Source organism: Piliocolobus tephrosceles, chromosome 12 (genome assembly GCF_002776525.5).
Source record: "Piliocolobus tephrosceles isolate RC106 chromosome 12, ASM277652v3, whole genome shotgun sequence".
In the NCBI taxonomy this organism is placed as follows: domain Eukaryota; kingdom Metazoa; phylum Chordata; class Mammalia; order Primates; family Cercopithecidae; genus Piliocolobus; species Piliocolobus tephrosceles.
Genome location: NC_045445.1, coordinates 3,848,419 through 3,865,460, shown reverse-complemented (window position 1 = coordinate 3,865,460; position 17,042 = coordinate 3,848,419). Strand labels below are relative to the sequence as shown.

The 17,042-nt window shown below is 43.0% G+C and overlaps 1 protein-coding gene across 2 annotated transcripts in view; it reads left to right on the top strand.

The window, feature by feature from the left end:
* MTMR1 (myotubularin related protein 1) overlaps positions 1–17,042 on the top strand; it is a 74,466-nt gene that overhangs the window by 41,077 nt on the left and 16,347 nt on the right. For both annotated transcript variants that reach the window (XM_023202176.2, XM_023202177.2), the window contains exons 10-13: positions 139–327; positions 5,390–5,575; positions 6,064–6,270; positions 12,259–12,351. In XM_023202176.2, coding sequence (XP_023057944.1) covers positions 139–327; positions 5,390–5,575; positions 6,064–6,270; positions 12,259–12,351 — 675 coding nt within the window. The remainder of the gene's footprint in view (positions 1–138; positions 328–5,389; positions 5,576–6,063; positions 6,271–12,258; positions 12,352–17,042) is intronic.

The window sequence follows — 17,042 nt, the reverse complement described above, 5'->3', positions numbered from 1 at the left end:
TGGCCTGCCCACTCTCACTTTTGAAGAAAATATGTATAAGAGACCATGCTTGAGAAAGGAACTTGTTTTTCCTACCAGGTAATTAGAGCATATATTGCTTTAGGAAGTGTACTAATACTTGTTGCTTAAAAACACTAGGTGTTGTCATGGATTCATCCAGAAAGTCAAGCAACAATTACCCGTTGCAGCCAGCCACTTGTGGGTCCCAATGATAAGCGCTGCAAAGAGGATGAAAAATATTTGCAAACAATAATGGATGCTAACGCACAGTCACACAAGCTTATCATTTTTGATGCTCGACAAAACAGTGTCGCTGATACCAACAAGGTATATTCTTAATAGCATTGCAGAAACGTTGGATATTTTCATGTCCTGTCTGTAAATCATTATGCAGTTGGAATAACTCATTGATTTTTCACCACCTGAAGTTAGAATCATTTGGAGTCCATAGCTATTCCTCCCTGGTGTATGCTCCTTGGGCTGTGTTTGGTGTCTCACATGGATTGGGATCTTGTCTGTTTCATTGCTTCTCTACAATATCCTGTCTGCTAAATCAATTAAGCAAAGACCTAGAAAGACAATTATCATCTAAAGGATTTAGCATTTTAATGAAATGATCGTGAGGACTTGAAACTCCGTTTAAGAAATATAGTGGTTACTTGATTAATTCATGTCTGGTCTGAATTTCTTTTAGAATGGTATCAGCCTTGTGAAATGTGTAAATGTACAAAGTTTCCATAAATCTCATGGAGCACCTGTGTAGTGTACCTCGGGTGGCAGTGAGATGTGGTTAAAAACACCTCCGTTCCCATGACTTTCATGATATCACAGCCTGAGTTTCTCTCGCTCTTCATTCAGCCTGGCCTTCTCCATCTCCTTAACTGATTTCTCTTCCCAGTTTTCAAATGGCGTTGCTCCTCGAACTCGGTCTGGGGTCCTCTTTGCTCCACACAGATTCCTGGGGCCATCTCTGATGGCACAGCTTTAAACACTTGTCTGTATGCTGAGTTCAACTTGAGCTTGACACTGCAGTTTCTATCCTGTCCTGATCTCTCCTAAGGTTGAGACTGGATTTCTGTCCCATTGTATGGTTGACATCTCTGCTTGGCTGTTTCCCAGGCCACAAACCCTCCGTGTATTCCAACTGGCCTGAGAGGCAGGATGGCAAGTTGGTGAGACATCTCGGCTTTGGAATCACTTACCCCTGGGTTTTCCTCCAGGTTCTGCCACTTGGTGCTCTAGATTCCGGAGCCGGTTACTTAACGTCTCCCTGTGCCTCAGGTTCCTCTTCTGTAAACAGGAGATAATGTCAGTGTCTCATGCACGGGTTGTGTGAGGATTAAAATTCAGTGAGAAGAATGCATGTAAATGACTTAGCACATATCCTTTGCCCACTTTTTGATGGGGTTGTTTGTTTTTTTCTTGTATATTTGTTTGAGTTCTTTGTAGATTCTGGATATTAGCCCTTTGTCAGATGAGTAGATTGCAAAAATTTTCTCCCATTCTGTAGGTTGCCTGTTCACTCTGATGGTAGTTTCTTTTGCTGTGCAGAAGCTCTTTAGTTTAATTAGATCCCATTTGTCGATTTTGGCTTTTGCTGCCGTTGCTTTTGGTGTTTTAGACATGAAGTCCTTGCCCATGCCTATGTCCTGAATGGTACTACCTAGGTTTTCTTCTAGGGTTTTTATGGTATTAGGTCTAACATTTAAGTATGAACAGACATTTCTCAAAAGAAGACATTCATACAGCCAACAGACACATGAAAAAATGCTCATCATCCCTCACCATCAGAGAAATGCAAATCAAACCCACAATGAGATACCATCTCACACCAGTTAGAATGGCAATCATTAAAAAGTCAGGAAACAACAGGTGCTGGAGAGGATGTGGAGAAACAGGAACACTTTTACACTGTTGGTGGGATTGTAAACTAGTTCAACCATTATGGAAAACAGTACGGCAATTCCTCAGGGATCTAGAACTAGAAATACTATTTGACCCAGCCATCCCATTACTGGGGATATACCCAAAGGATTATAAATCATGCTGCTATAAAGACACATGCACACGTATGTTTATTGCGGCACTATTCACAATAGCAAAGACTTGGAATCAACCCAGATGTCCATCAGTGACAGACTGGATTAAGAAAATGTGGCACATATACACCATGGAATACTATGTAGCCATAAAAAAGGATGAGTTTGCGTCCTTTGTAGGTACATGGATGCAGCTGGAAACCATCATTCTCAGCAAACTATCACAAGAACAGAAAACCAAACACCGCATGTTCTCACTCATAGGTGGGAACTGAACAATGAGATCACTTGGACTCGGGAAAGGGAACATCACACACCGGGGCCTATCATGGGGAGGGGGTAGGGAGGAGGGATTGCATTGGGAGTTATACCTGATATAAATGATGAATTGATGGGTGCTGACGAGTTGATGGGTGCAGCACACCAACATGGCACAAGTATACATATGTAACAAACCTGCACGCTATGCACATGTACCCTAGAACTTACAGTATAATAAAAATAAATAAATAAATAAATAAATAAATAAATAAATAAATAAATAAATAAAATGACTTAGCACAGCGGCAGGTGCATCCTCAGGGCACAGTACATGATGCTGATAAGCTCGCCACCCCTGTGGTCAAGGGGGCTGCCCAGGTGTCTGACTTGAGGGTGGTGTCTGTTACTGAGATGACAGGGCAGGGAGGAAGATGGGGGAGTATTAGTTTTCTGAGGCTGTCATACAAATTACTACCAACTTGGTGGCTTATAGCATCAGAAATATATTGACCACAATTCTGGAGGCCAATTCTGATCCCTCTAAAGGTTCCAGGGGAGAATCTGTTCCTTGCCTCTTCTAGCTTGGGGTGGCTGCCCCAGCCTTCCTGGGCTTACAGCCACATCACTCCAGTCTCTTCTTCCATCATCACATGACCCTCTCTTGCTCTGTGTTTCTGTGTCTCCTCCTTTCTCTTCGAATGACACTTGTGATGACATTTAGGGTCCACCTGAAATAATCCTGGATCCTTAAACACATCTGCAAAGACCCTCTTTTCAATTAATCTTGGAAGCCTTAAGCACATCTGTAAATCTCAGGATCCTTAAACATCTGGAAAGACCTTCTCTTCAAATAAGGTCACATTCACCATTGCCAGGGATTTGATGTAGATGTCTTTGGCGGGGCCACTTTTCAGCCTACCCTAGGGAGGCATCCCTCAGTGAGGTCCCCTTGCTCCCCACATCTGGATCATTACCTGTGTCCGTCGTCTACATCTCTGCCTCCTTCGTGTCACCACCATATCCCAAGGAATTACAAAATGTGAGAAAAGCTGTATTGGTGGAGGCCATCTTCAGACTAGTCAACAGGGTGAGGGCAGTTCATTGTGTTTTGTCCCAAGCAGGAGAGATAGAGACAGGACACTAAATTATATATCTAGAATAATTTTAACTATGGCAGTATATGTGTCTAGGAAACAGACAGAGTATTTTCTAGGTCTCCATTAGTTCTTTATAAGATTATGTCATATGCAAATCAAGATAATGTGACTTCTTCCTTTCCAATCTGGCTGCCTTTCATATCTTCTTCTTGCATTGGTATTACATTGGTTAATTTTTGTATGTTGAACCACTGTAGTGGATTGAAAAATGTCTCCCAAAAGTTTGTCCAACTGGAACCTCAGAATGTGACCTTATTTAGAAATAGGATCTTTGCAGATGTATTAATTATGATGAGGTCATCTTGGAGTAGGGTAGGCCCTAAATCCAGTGCCTAGTGTCTGTATAGGAAAGCCACATAGAGACACAGGCACACACAGAAGGAAGATGGTTATGTGGCAATAGAGGCAGATATTTAAACGATGCAGCTAGACGCTGAGGAGTGCCAAGGACTTCCAGCAACCACCAGAAGCTAAGAGAGCGACATGGAACAGATTCTTTCCTATACCTTCCTAAAGGAACCAACTCTGCCAGCACCCTGATCTCGGACTTTCAGCCTCCAGAACTGTGAGAGAAAAAATTTTATGTTGTTTTAAGTCCCCCAGTTTGTGATAGCACCCCTAGAAAGCTAATAAAACCTCCTTACATTCCTGGGGTAAATCCCACCTGTTCATGGTATGTAATCAGTCCCCTTCATATACTCTTGGATTGGGTTTGCTAGTATTTTGTTGAGGATATTTGCATGTATTGTCATAAGGGATGTTAATCTGTGGTTTTCTCTTCTTATGATGTCTTTGTCTAGTTTGGTATCAGGATACTGCTAGCCTCATGGAATGAATTAGGAAGTATGCTCCCCTTTTCTAGTTCTTGGACGACCCATCATCTCTTACCTCACCTACAGCAGGAGCCTTGAAATTGGACTTCTGCCTCACACCCTGCAATCTCATCTCCACATTATGACCAGAGTGATCTTTAAAAAAAAAAAAAAAAATTGTTACTATTTCAATTGATAAATGAATTGTATATATTTATGGTGTACAACGTGGTATTTTGATATATGTACACATTGTGGAATGGCTAAATCAAGCTAATTAACACACCATTTTTTTGTGGTGAGAATACTTAAAATCTACTCTCTCAGCAATTTTCAAATATACACTACATTGTTATTGACTGTAGTCACCATGTTGTACAGAGTGATTTTCTCAGTGGACAGCTCTGTGCACATCCCTCAGAGCCGCAAGGCAGTGATATCCAGGTTCCTGAACAGGGTCTCCAAAACCCTCCACCCACTGGTCCTTTCCTTCCTGTCTCGCCACATCCCCCAGGTCCATGTCTCAGCTATGTGAGGTCCTTTTCAGTTCCTTAAGCACATCCCAGTGTTAGATCAGAGATATGTTGCAGTCCTAATTCCAAGTACCCATAAATGTGGCTGTATTTCACAATAGGGTCTTTGCAAGTGTAATTAAGTTAGGATGTGGTCATATTGAATTGGGGGGTGGGGTTAAGCCAAATGACTGTGTCCTTAGAAGAAGAGGAGGAGAGATAGACACCGACCAAGGAGAGAAGGTCAGGTGGAAATGGAGGCAGAGATTAGAATGATGTGTGTATAAGCCAGGAACACCCGGGGCTATTGGAACCCAGGAGAGCCAAGGAAGGATCCTCCCCTAGAGTGTTCGGAGGAAGCATGGCACTGCCAATCCCTTGAATTCAGACTTCCAGCCTCCAGAACTAGGAGAGAATAAAATTCTGTTGTTTTAAGCCACTGAGTTTGTGGTTCTTTTCCCAGCAGCCCTAGGAAACTCATATAAGGATATAGGAGGTTTATTTACAAATGAGTTTGTTGCTGCTTTAGTGGTCTGTATCTCATAGCACTAGAAAGAATAGAAAAGTTAATTCCAGATAATGTGATGTATCTCTTTTGTTTTTCATAGACAAAGGGTGGAGGATATGAAAGTGAAAGTGCTTACCCAAACGCAGAACTTGTGTTCTTGGAGATCCACAACATTCATGTCATGCGAGAGTCACTACGCAAATTAAAAGAGATTGTGTACCCTTCAATCGATGAGACACGGTGGCTCTCCAATGTGGATGGGACACATTGGCTGGAATATATAAGGGTAAAGAGATCCAGTACTTTATATGCTTTCCAGTTAAGACTTCTTTGTGCCTGTGCCATAAATACGTATATCTCCAAGTGGTTTTTCAACATTGCAAATAAGTGCCTCTTGCTTGTGTGCATGAACTTTCTTATTAAATAGTTTCCGTGGGCAGCATCAGACTGGGATCTTTGTGGAGGACTTTTGTGACATCGTGAAAAGGGGAAAATGCTTGCCTTAGGTCAGGCTTTTAAAGAACTTTGTGGCCCTTTAATAAGGAACCATATTTACTCCTGTAGTTTTTCTCCAGTATAAGATTTTTTCTTTCTTCTTCTTTTTTTTTTTTAATGTGATGCTAATGTTTCCTAGTGATTCTCAGCTGATTGCATGCCATTCTTGTTTGGATTATTGACCAGAACTTCCAAAGCTCTCCCCAGAATTATTTTACATTGTTTTACATTTAATTGAAATTCAATGTAGCCTGATCTAATGTGCCTTTTTTTCTGAAGATGCTGCTTGCTGGGGCAGTAAGAATTGCTGATAAAATAGAATCCGGGAAAACATCTGTGGTGGTGCATTGCAGCGATGGTTGGGACCGAACAGCCCAGCTCACATCTCTGGCTATGCTAATGTTGGACAGTTACTACAGGACCATTAAAGGATTTGAAACTCTCGTAGAAAAGGAGTGGATAAGCTTTGGACACAGGTTTGCACTGGTAAGTTGAGACAGTGAGGTTTATGCTGGACTATTTTGCTGTATCATGGATGTAAACATCATGTGTGACACAAATAAGTGCGCGCGCACACACACACACACGTGCAGGCTTTCTCTTCTGTATCATATCAGACCTGAATTGCCATGATAAAATACATGGACCTCAAGCATTGTATGTTCCTGGTAAGGCATTTTTATCTTAGTGTACTTATGCCTTTTTTAAAAATTGAGGTAAAATTCATATAATGTAGAATTAACCATTTAAAATGCTCAATTCGGTGTCCTTTAGTAGATTCGCAATGTTATGTAACCATCACCTCTAGTTTCAAAACATACTCTGGCCAGGCGCAGTGGCTCACGCCTGTAATCCCAGCTCTTTGGGAGGCCCAGGCAGGCAGATCGCCTGAGGTTGGGAGTTCGAGACCAGCCTAGCCATCTCTTTGGTAGAGATGGTGAAACCCCATCTCTACTAAAAATACAAAAATTAGCTGGACGTGTTGGCGGATGCCTGTAGTCCCAGCTACTCAGGAGGCTGAGGCAGGATAATTGCTTGAACCTGGGAGGCAGAGGGTGTAGTGAGCTGAGATCGTGCCACTGCACTTCAGCCCGGGCAATAGAGCAAAACTCCGTCTCAAAAAAACAAAACAAAACAAAAAACAAAAACAAAAAACCATACTCTTCACCTCAAAGGAAATGCTGTATACATTAAACAGTCATTCCTCACTTACCCCAGCCCCTGACAACCACTAATATTTCTGTCTTCATATATATTCACCTTTTCTAGGTACTTTATATAAGTGGAATCATACGGTGTGCTCCCATGACTGAGTTATTTCACTAAGCATAATATTTTCAAGCTTCAGCCATGTTGTGACAAACAGCAAATTTTCATTGTTTTTTATAGCTGAATAGTATTCCCTTGTGTGTATATACATTTTGTTTATCTGTTCATCTGTTGATGGATGCTTGGGTTGTTCCCACCTTTGCTATTATGAAGAATACTGCCGTGAATGTTAGCATATAAGTTTTTTGCCATAACAAGCTACCACAGACTCCATGGTTGAAACAACAGGAATTAATTTTCTCATAATTCCAGAGACTGGAAGTCCAAAATCAAGGTCCCAGCAGGATTGATTTCTCTTGAGGTCTCCCTTCTTTCCTCGCATATGGCCACCCTCTGGCTACCTCTTCACAAGGTCTTTCTTCCCTTTGGGAGCTACTGGACACTCCTGCTGTGTCTCTGTGTGGCCAAATGTCCTCATTTCATAAGGATACCAGTGAGATTGGGGTAGGACCCACTTTAATGCCCTCATTTGAACTTAATCACCTCTTTAAAGGCCCTGTCTCCAAATATGGACACATTCCTGAGCTACTGAATGTTCAGGCCTCAATTTTGGGGATCACAATTCGGCCTATAACAACTTGCTTTCAACCTAGGGGGTTATATACCTAGGAGTGAAATTGTGAGGTCATCCAGTAGGGCATTCTTGGGCTGTCATTTGTGTTTTAGTCAAACTGGCAGCTACTTCTGGTCTGTCCAAGCCATTGAGCTGTTGGGGATCTGTCTGAACTGTGCATTGAATGGGAATACTCCTGAAGTTCCCATTAGACTTGCTATGGAAAGCAGGAGGATGGGTAGTGCAAGGATTTCATTGGCTTTGGTGTGAGTATGCCAAGCTTCCAGCTGTCCCTGCACTCCTGGGGTGGAGCCCCTGCAAGAGGACCTCCCAGAGAGAAGGGGCAAGTCCGCAGTCTCTGAGCTGCATGCCCTTTGGGAGCTACTGGCAGATCCCTGGACATTTTCCTTCCCCTCTCTTGCCTTCATTCCCTCCTCTCTGAAATGGGGCGTTTTGTGGGAGAAATGAGTTTATATGTGTCAAAACGTTTAGGGCAGTGCTTGGCCCATGCTAAGTGCCAGGGAAGTTTTAAACAACATCACCAACTCCTTTGTTTCTTCTCCCCTCAGCAAAAGCTGGTCTCGGTAAGGAAGAGAGAGTGTGTGGAATCTTTCCAGATGTTTGTATTGGGCCATCTCAGAAGACTCAGAGGCCGCTACCTTCTACCTTCCTCCCCAAACAGTTTGGTGTAGAGACATTCTGTTATATCCTACAAAAGAAAACCCTCTTGACCCCACAGCCCTCCTCAGGTGTCACCCTGATTTTCTGCTCTTCTTTACAACAATCTCCTCAAAACTGTTGTCTGTCACTATTTCTCTCCTTCCAGACTGTCTTGAAAGCACTTCAGCCAGGATTCCTTCTCACAATGCCCACCCCCCCCAACCTGGTCTTGTCACAGTCATCACTTGTTTTATTTGGCCTGAGCATTCAATGCTGTTGATTTTTCCTTTCTTCCAAACACTTTCTTCATTAGACTTCCAGGTTTCTATGACCTTTTGAATTTCCTCCAACTTTCAGGTCTTCCCTCATCTTCCCAACCTCTTAATGTTGGGGTGTCCCAGGGATGAGTACTTGGATCATTTTTCTTCTCTTTATGGTTAACCTGTTAGTGATCTCAGCCAGTCCCACAACTTTGAATACATGGATAGCATATCTGTGATCTCATCTCCATTGCCCCTGCTGCTCCCGAAACTTAGGCCTTATCAACCCCCTTAGGCAGTCTCATAAGTGGCTGTCCTAGTCTGTTTGTGTTTTTACAAAGAAATACTTGAGGCTGGGTAATTTAGAGAGAAAAGAAATTTATTTGGCTCACGGTTCTGCAGGCTGTACAAGAAGCATGGTGCCGGCATCTGCTTCTGGTAAGGGCCTCAGGCTGCTTCCACTCATGGTGGAAGGTAAAGGGGAGCCAGTGTGTAGAGATCACATGGTGAGAAAGGAAGCAAGAGAGAGGGGAGAGGGTGCCAGGCTCTTTGTAACAACCACCTCTCTCGGGAACTAATAGAGAACTCACTCATACACTCCCCCACCCAAGGAGGGATTAATTTATTTATGAGGGATCTACCCCCATGACCCAACACCTCCCATTAGGCTCCACCTCCAACATTGGGGATCAAATTTCAACATGAGGTTTAAGAGGACAAACATCCCAACAATAGCAGCAGCCTTTCTGCAACCTAGCTCTGTCTGATCCGTCGCCCCCACTGGAGCCAGATGGAGCATTCCAAACAACAGATCAGATGCTGCCACTCCCCAGTGTGAGTCCCTCAGCACTTTCCTGTAGCACACAGGATTATGAGCAAACTCCTCAGTGTGTACTCAAAGCCCTTGGTGATCTGGCCCTAGCTATATCTCCAGCCTCATCTCTCATCTTCTTTCCCTTGCCGCATCTAAGCCTCAGCTACTTGTGGCTTTCTTAGTGTCCCCCACCACATTCCCACTGGTTATCAATTCCTGGCTACCCGGGAAGCAGGCATCTCCCTGTCCTTCAAGGTTTATCTCAAATGAAATGTCCTTCGTGACTATGACTCGCATGACTGTCCCTCCCTGTTCCTTCCCCTACCCCATCCTAGGATGGTTCACTCATTCCCTTGTGCTCCCACCATACCCACTACATACTTGGAAGCCCTTGGAACACTTTATTGCCCTTGTCATTTATACATCTTTGTCCCTTGACTAGACCACAAATGAATTATTCATCAAGCACAAGTACAGTGTCTCATTTGCTTTAGTCTCCTAGGTGCCTAGCCAAGGACCTGGCCTCTACCAGACACCACGACAGTGTTTGACATTCCAAGGGCCAGGCATGATGCCTTGCATGGGCCATAGGAGTTCCATGGCTATCTGTTGAAAGAATGAATCCTAAATTGTGAACTGTCAGTGTAAAACAGTTCCCTAGGTGCCTTCAATACTGAACAGCAGGTCCTACAAGTGATTTTATAGCGGGGCAATGCATGGAGCTACTATGGAGAACAGTATGGTGAATCCTCAAAAAATTAAACGTGGAACTACCACATGATCTGACAATTCCGCTGATGGGTATATACCCCAAAGAAGGGAAAGCAGGAGCCCAAACAGACACTTGTACATTGGTGTCCATGGTAGCTTTATTCACAATAGCCCGAAGGTGGAAGCAACCCCAGTGTCCATCAGCAGATGAATGGATAAACAAAATGTGGTCTATCTATACAGCCATGCGGTGTGTGATGAGGAGGATACATTCTGAGAAATGCATCATGAGGTGATTTTGTAATTGTGTGGACATGATCGAGTATACCTTACAGAAACTTAGATGGAAAACTTGCTAACATCTAGGCTATATGGTACATACAACCTATTACTCCTAGGCTGCAACCCTGTATGGCATGTGACTATACTGAATACCATAGGCAACTGTAATACTGTGGTAAGTATTTCTGTATCTAAACATAGAAAAGGTACAGTAAAAATATGGTATTGTAACCTTATGGGACCACCATTGGATATGCAGTCGTCATTGACTGAAACGTCGTTATGTGGCACATGATTATACAGTGCAATGTTAGTCTTAAAAAAGGAAATTCTGACATGTGCTGTAACATGGATGAACCTTGAAAACATGCTCAGCAAAATAAGCCAGCCACAAAGGACAAGTATTTATGTTTCCACTTATATGAAGAACCTAGAATAATCAAGTTCATAGAGACAGAAAGTAGAATGGTCATTGCCAGGGGCTAGGAGGTGGGGAATGGGGAGTTAGTGATTAATGGGTATAGAGTTTCTATTGGAAAGATTAACAAGTTCTAGAAATGGTGATGGTTGTATAATAACATGAGTGTGCTTGATGCCACTGAACTGGACACTTAAAAATGGTTAAGATGAGATTGGATGCAGTGGCTCATGCTTGTAATTCCCAGCACTTTGGGAGGCTGAGGTGGGAGGGTCTCTTGAGGTCAGGAGTTAAAGACCAGCCTGGGCAGTATAGTGAGACCCCATCTCTACAAAATAATTAGCTGGGCATGGTGGCTCACACCTATAGTCCCAGCCACTCTGGAGGCTGAGGTGGGAGAATCACTTGAGCCCAGGAGTTAGAGGCTGCAGCAGGCTATGCTCGTGTCACTGCACTCCAGCCTGGGTGATAGAGCGAGCCCCTGTCTCTAAAACATAAAAATAATGGTTCAAATGATAAATTATATGTCATGTGTATTTCACCACAATTAATTTTTTTTTTATAAAGAAGGCAATACACTATTACTCTGAGATGTTAATATTGATATGGTCATTTCTTTGTTTTTGTGTCTTTCCAGGTGGCAATTTCATAGAGTATTTTTGCTCTTTCTATGTGATTGCTTTGTATTTTCTTAATGAGTTTTTTCCCCCACATCCTTTTGCTCATAGTCAAATTATTTGAAGCTTCTCTTAGAATCCTCACCCTTCAGCTATCTTTTTGCCTGTGGCATTTTCAGTGTTTTGGCAATCCTATTTATGTATTTGAGAATACTATCTTTTACCTTTTGGTGTTAATCTATTGATATCTTATAAAGTATCAAAAGATATGAAATACAATGCTGGACTGCCTTAAGCAAGGACCCTACCTTTACCATTTCAAGATGGAGTTCTTGGGGTTCTCTGAGTCATGAAGAATTGCTTAAAAGTTGTAGATTGTTAACCATTAATTATTTTGATTCTCAGACTTCCTGACATTTCTGAAAAATGGAAAAAATGTTTTTATACTTGTAGAGAAAATGGCATTCATAATGTACTTTATGAACTGCTAATTGGCATCCTACGTTGACACTGTACACTTAGTGTGGTGGCTGGTCTTGACCCTACCATTTTAACTGAAGTTTGCTAGCTAGTTGCTTATACTTTCTTGATATGAACTATATTAAAGAGAAATTATAAAACAATCAACATGTAAAAATATTGTAAACTGAAATTTTGTTTTCTAAAAGTAATGGAAGTCATTTCGATTTGATAGACATTTTTGAGTGCCTGTTACATGCTGGGAATTCTATTAGGCCCGATGAAACATGATTCTTACCACTGGACAGCTTACAGTGACTTTCAAGAGGACCATAACAGGTTGAAACGTTTAACCTTCTGTTTCTTTTCAGCGAGTGGGCCATGGTAATGACAACCATGCTGATGCTGACCGATCTCCTATATTTCTGCAGTTTATTGATTGTGTTTGGCAAATGACAAGACAGGTGAGAGATTTCAAGTGTATTTCTATATAGTCTTTGCTTTAAATATATCTTAAAGATTAAACTATTATTGCTGTTTCATTCAAAATGAATTTGTGTAAAATATGACCCCATTATTTAACACAATTTGATTCTAATTCACTGAGAAATATAAGCAGAACATTAGAAACAACCAATTTCACACCAAAAGTTACTTCTCTTTGCAAATGGTTTTTATCAGTCATCTGGTCCACGGGCTCCAAACCAAGGCCATACTCCTCTATAGATTCTGCTGCTTTTGCTCCCTTTCAGAAGGTTAAGGAAGTACAGTCTCCTGCTGAGCAGTTCATCTAAGATTTGGCCAGATGTTAGAAATGAGGATGGGAATGAACTGCTAGTACATGGGATTAGACCAGGCAATCCAGGAATCTCCACACTCTGCCCCAGTCCCCTTTTTTTTTCAAATCAAATCCCTTATTTTCTTAAAATCCAATAAAAGCACAAACATGACATGGCTTAGACATGAAAACAGGCACTAAGCAGTGTACAGAATGGAGTTCAGTTTGAAGATGTTAAAAAATTCACATTTGGGAGGAATAAGCTGTTTCACATCCACAAAAATGGTGCTTATCCCTTTAGAAGCACTGCAGTCATTTTTTGTGTTCAACCTTTTTATGCAATTTTTCTAAAATGTGTTTCATACTTTCTTGTCCTAACCTGAACATGACAATCATTTAATTTTGTTATTGGCTCAGCATCAACACAAATAGCAATAGTGCCTGGCACTAAAAAACAGTAAGGCTTCAGGCCGGCCTTTGTGCTTGTGGAGTGTGTTTGCTGCCCTTTCACCTGCACCATCAGCATACCTACCTCTGGGACCAGCCCCTCTTACCCAGGCCAGCTCTCTAACAGGCCATCTTTCATCACCTGTGACCTGGCCATCAAACCACGTAAGACCCCAATTAGTTTGTTGAAGCTGGGTGTAAAAGTCAGTGTTAATTTCTAAGTGAGGGCCTGAGGACTCCATGAAATCTGCTTTGGCTATTCAGACCCCCTCCCCTTTGTTCCTTATTTCTAAAGGTATGTCTCTGTGCTCCCTTGCCACTGAAAATGTGATCTGTGATCTGCTGGCGTCACCTGAGAGCTTATCAGAAATGTGACATCTCAGGCTCTGCCCCAGTCCCACTGAATCAGAATCTGCATTTCAGTAACAGCCCCAGGGGATTTGTGTGCTCTTTAAGGTTTGAGCAGTGTTAGTCTACAGCAATGGTCTCAAAGTTGAGCATCCATCAGCCCCTAGAAGGGCTTGTGGAACCAGAGGGCTGGGTCCCACACCCAGAGCACTAGCAGGTCGTCAGTGAGGCTAAAGATTGGTGCCTCTAACAAGTTCTCAGGACCACATTTGGAGCACTAAGCTAGATCACTGGTTCTCAAACTCAATTGCACATCTGAATCACCTGGGGAACTTTTACACACACCTGAGCCTGTCCCCAGGCTCACAGGAAGAAGGTTCCCAGGGGCTGGCTGTGTGCACTCAAGGTGGAGAGCCATCTTCTGAGTCCTCCAGGTCCTCCTCAGGGCAGAGCTGCTGGGGAGCGGGACAGCACAGGCAGCATCGTGACTGTCAACCTTCTTTCTGCCCCAGTGCACACTGCCATCAGTAACAGTAGCTCTCAGTGGGGAAACAGGCCTAGTATTTCACAGACTTTCTGCAGTAGGGAGGCAGATGGCTGATGGTGATAAGGCTAAGGGAGGATCAATCAAGAGCAGCAGGGCTGTTGGTAGAAACCCTGCAGATCACCGGCAGTGTCCTGGCTGCTTCCCTTCCCCATGACTGAAGCAGCCAAGGCAAAAGCTCCTGGTGAATGATCAGCAGGAGAAGGCCCAGACCCTGGATCTCAGCCCCCTAACTTGTTCTGTAGCCCACAGCCCCACCCTCAGCCAGGCTGGGCAGCAGGCACTGGGGAAACTACTCTCTTTTGCCTGTCTCTCTCTCTCTCTGGTTCCAGGTCCATTGCCCTGGCACTGGCACTTATCATAAGGATAGGAGACCAAACTCAGGTTTAGATGTTGGAGATGAGGGGGAAAACAACAACAATAACAACAACAGCAGCAAAAACAAAAAAACAAAAAAACAGTGCAGGAACCATGGCCTTATGACCTACTTTGAACTGAAGCCAATAGGCCTGATCAGCTCAAGGGAAGGGGATCCCTAGATGGCTCCGTTGTTAACCAGGGCCCTGTGTGTTGGGGTTTGGGAACTACGCACCAGCTAACAGCAAAATGCTATGCAGCTTCCTCTGTGCCATTGGTTTTTGGACACTCATTTCCCTCAGTGACCTTGAGGGTAGGAGAGGCTCTGGACTGGGGCAGAGTGTGCAGATCCCTGGATTGCCTGGTCTAATCCCATGTACTAGCAGTTCATTCCCATCCTCATTTCTAACATCTGGCCAAATCTTAGATGAACTGCTCAGCAGGAGACTGTACTTCCTTAACCTTCTGAAAGGGAGCAAAAGCAGCAGAATCTATAGAGGAGTATGGCCTTGGTTTGGAGCCAGTGGACAAACCTCTCACAGCTCTAAGATTCTGACTGTGAAATGTATGTATAATTAATTTCTTTTAAAATTACATTGTTAATGCATTAGCAGAGACATCAATGATTAGTCTTCATCAGTTCATTAACAAATGAATGAGATATCTAGCAGGTATAAGATGCATTCATATGAAGGATTATATTTAGGTTGCCTACTGTTACGTAAACTATGCAGTGTAAAATTGTCAGAAATAGCAGAATAAAATGAACTGAATAGTCTGTATGTGAACAAAGAAACTAAGGGAAAAATAATTGAGGGACTCTTTAGAGAAGATTCCCAAAGACACTCTATGATATCCATAGTTTAATACAATCCTTACTCTTTTGGATAGGTTTAATAGTCATTGATATTTTTGTCGAGCCTCAAGAGGTGCAGAATTGGGGCCAGGTATGGTGGTTCACGCCTATAATCTCAGCGATGCAGGAGGCTGAGGTGGGAGGATTGCTTGCTTGAGGCCAGGAGTTCAAGACCAGCCTGGGCAACATAGTGAAACCCCCATCTCTTCAAAAAACAAAAATTAACAAAATAACCAGGCACGGTGGTGTGCACCTGTAGTCCCAGTTACTCGGGAGGCTGAGGCAGGAGGATTGCTTCAATCCAGGAGTTCAAGGTTACAGTGAACTATGATTGTACCAGTGCACTCCAGCCTGGGTGACAGAGTGAGACGCTGTCTCTAAAACAATAAAAAGAAGAGGTGCAGAATTTTATTATAGATTACTGTGCTGTGTATTTTTGGAAATCATACTTTTAGGTAAAAGGTACAGCTTCCAGGAGAAGAGGCCAAAACAAACTATGAATTACAGCGACCTAATCTTTCATTTGTGTTACTCCACCTGCTACTATTTCCCCCATTGAGCTGTTTTCTGAGTTGAGCTTAATGCCATGACAACCCCTGAGTATAAATGGCAGCCTTGACCCAACATGAGTAGATGGAGCCTTTGTTTTTCAGTTTTCGTGGGTACCGATGGGCTTGAACTGAGCCCTGCCCACTTTGACCTCCCATATCTGGTACCCAGTGGTCAGAATAAGGCTTGTTGTCACTGACTGTAGAACACACCTTCTCAAGCTCCCAGATGTACAATGCAGGCTCAGGGGCTAGGAATGAAGACTCATTGTCGTAGTCTGTGTGGGCTGCTGTAACACAATATCATAAACTGAGGTGGTTTATAAACAACAGAAACTTACTTCTCACAGTTCTGGAGGTTGGGAAATCCAAGATCAAGGCCCCAGCAGATTCAGTGTCTGGTGAGGGCTTGCTTCCTGCTTCATAGATGAGCTGTCTTTTCACTGTAACCTGACATCATGGAAGGGACAAGAGAGCTCTCTTGGGCCTCTTTTAAAAGGGCACTAATCCCATTCACGAGAGCTCTACCCTCGTGACCTAATCACTTCCCAAAAGCCCCACTTCCTCATACTACACCTTGGGGATTAGAATTTCAACATAGAAATTTTGGGGGGATACAAATATTCAGTTCATAGCACTTATATGGCTTGAAAATATGTCAGTAATTTGCTATCTTGTTAATAAACATTTATTTTTAAAAGTTTGAGAATTATAAAATATAGGACAAAACCCTGGATCTTTCACTCCTATCCTTGATTTAATAAGGCTTCAGTACACAAAAATGTCATATATTTGCTTACAATTCACAAATTCTGTGGTGCCAATAATTTATGAATAGGGCATAACTAAGCAGCATAGAGAAGTCCTGGGAAGATTGGACATAGTGTGCCTGGCCTTTTAAAAGATAGCCATTTGAGCCGGGCACGATGGCTCATGCCTGTAATCCCAGCACTTTAGGAGGCCGAGATGGGAGGATCACTGGAGATCAGGAGCTCAAGACCAGCCTAGGCAACATAGCTAGACCTTGTCTCTACAAAAAAAAAAAAAAAAAAAGAAAGAAAGAAAAACTAGCTGGGTTGTGGCAGTAGTCCCAGCTACTTGGCAGGCTGAGGTGGGAGGGATCGCTTGAGCCTTGGGGGTTGAGGCTGCAGCGAACCACAGTCAGACCGCTGCACTCCAGCCTAGGCAACAAAGTGGGACCCTGTCTTAAATAAATAAATGCATGAATATGAGAGAGAGAGAGAGAGAGAGAGAGAGAGAGAGAGAGAGAGAGAGAG